Here is a 1,801-nt window from a genome sequence, read left to right as displayed (position 1 = left end):
TAACGCCACCCTATGGATAATCTTCCTCTGGGTGCCGAGCATCCTATTTTTGTGCTTGGCTATCTTCATGACATCTAACCACACGGGTGCTGCATAAACGAGCAAGGAATTAACAGCTTCTGCCAGAACTCTCCTCCTTTCTTCTCTTGGCCGGCCGATATTAGGTATTAACCGTGTTAAACCCTACTTTCACAGAAGTTTTTTCTATATGTGCACCAAAAGTTAAGGTCTTATCAATCACCACCCCAAGATATATTACCGTCTTCTGTACATTAATGACGACTTCTCCTAACCTAAAAGCTATGTTTTTGGGTCTACGCATCCCCGACATGGCTATGGCCATGGGCTTTTTCAGGGGCAAGGGTCAGTTCGTTTCCTTGCATCCATGCATTTATTCTGTGGAACCCCTCGTTTCCGGATTCCACCAGTCCTTTTTCGGTTCGATTTACCACCACCGCCGCCAGATCATCCGCGTATGCCACTAGTGTGGTTCCTCTCGGCATTTCGATATTTGATATACCGTCATACAGAATGTTCCAAAGGGTGGTACCCAAAATAGACTTCTGTGGAACTCCCATATTTATCTCCAACTTGTTGTTCTTATCCACCTCTACAATTCTGTTCTTGAGATACTCTCCTATTATTTTTCTGATATGCCCTGCGACTTCTCTTGCCTCTAGATTACGAATAATAATGCTCCAACTCGCGCAATTGAAAGCGTTCTTTATATCCAGAAATATAAGGGCAGTCCAATTATTTTACCTTCCCGCTTTAAGATCTCCACCACTTTTTCAACAACCCCTATTGAAAATTTACCTTTTCTAAATCCATACTGCCTGTCGTTGAATGAACAGGTACGCTCGATCTCAGCGTTTAATCTTATCAGGATAATCACGTCAAAGAGTTTCTCCATTACGTCTATTAGATATATTGGCCTATACGCGACCGGTTTCGTCCTATTAAGTTCACTGATCAAAACAATGTCGACTTGCTTCTTTTTAACATTAGATCTTGAGCAGCACTCCTCCTATCCACGTTGATCTGGAGCAGTTTAATTCTATCAGTAACGACCATTACTATATAACTAAACTATTATCACAGAGATATACGACAGCATAATATGTTCCAAAAAATATCACAGTAATTAGTTATCACAGAATTACTTTGGTATCGTTTGCCGACTCTTCACCCGCCTAGCCCTGGCGAGCGCCTTTCTAAATTCGGGATACTTGCCGCTGCCTGCTCTATGTCCCTGTACTTTGCAATTTAGATAAACCGGAATCATTTGCCTACAGTCCCCTTCAACCCCCTTCAGTCATTGCTTCTCAGTTCTGCAGTTCACCCTGGTGTGGCCAAATTCCCAGCATCTATAGCATTGTGTTACCGGTATCCATTCGGTAACACTGCACGTGTTCAGGCCAATTTTTATTTCACCTGCCAATAGAAGTTTGTCAGTCTTGCTTCTCTCGATAGTGACGGTAATCGAATGATTACATTCAAAATAAGGTCTTAAATTACCTGCTTTACAGTCTTGTGGTTCGATCTCCAGCTTATTCAGTACCGCCGATACTACATCCTCTTTGGTAGTGACTGCATCTATCCCTCTGATAATAATTTCTTTACCATCCAGATGCTTCTTTATTGTGTTCACCACCATCGTTTCTATTGGCACTAAGCTCTTATTGACCTCTTCCGCGCTTATGTCATCGGCCTTATTGGGTACTATAACGATTTGGCCGTTTCTCCCTTCCCTGATGGTACGGATACCCTTAGCAGCATACTCAGCATACTCTTTGACCAT

The 1,801-nt window shown here is 42.5% G+C and overlaps 1 protein-coding gene across 1 annotated transcript; it reads right to left on the bottom strand.

The window, feature by feature from the left end:
- Positions 1-1,315: 1,315 nt before the first annotated feature.
- LOC108911577 lies at positions 1,316-1,801 on the bottom strand. The gene has a single exon (XM_018716552.1). It carries the CDS (start codon positions 1,799-1,801, stop codon positions 1,316-1,318), a length of 486 nt encoding a protein of 161 aa, XP_018572068.1.

Source organism: Anoplophora glabripennis, unplaced genomic scaffold (assembly GCF_000390285.2).
Source record: "Anoplophora glabripennis isolate ALB-LARVAE unplaced genomic scaffold, Agla_2.0 scaffold616, whole genome shotgun sequence".
NCBI classification, from domain to species: Eukaryota; Metazoa; Arthropoda; class Insecta; order Coleoptera; family Cerambycidae; genus Anoplophora; species Anoplophora glabripennis.
Note: the sequence above shows the minus strand (reverse complement) of the source record. Positions and strands in the feature narration are given on the sequence as shown.

Excerpts from the sequence above, each read along its gene's own strand:
- LOC108911577 (XM_018716552.1), bottom strand. The coding sequence starts at position 1,801 with ATGGTCAAAGAGTATGCTGAGTATGCTGCTAAGGGTATCCGTACCATC.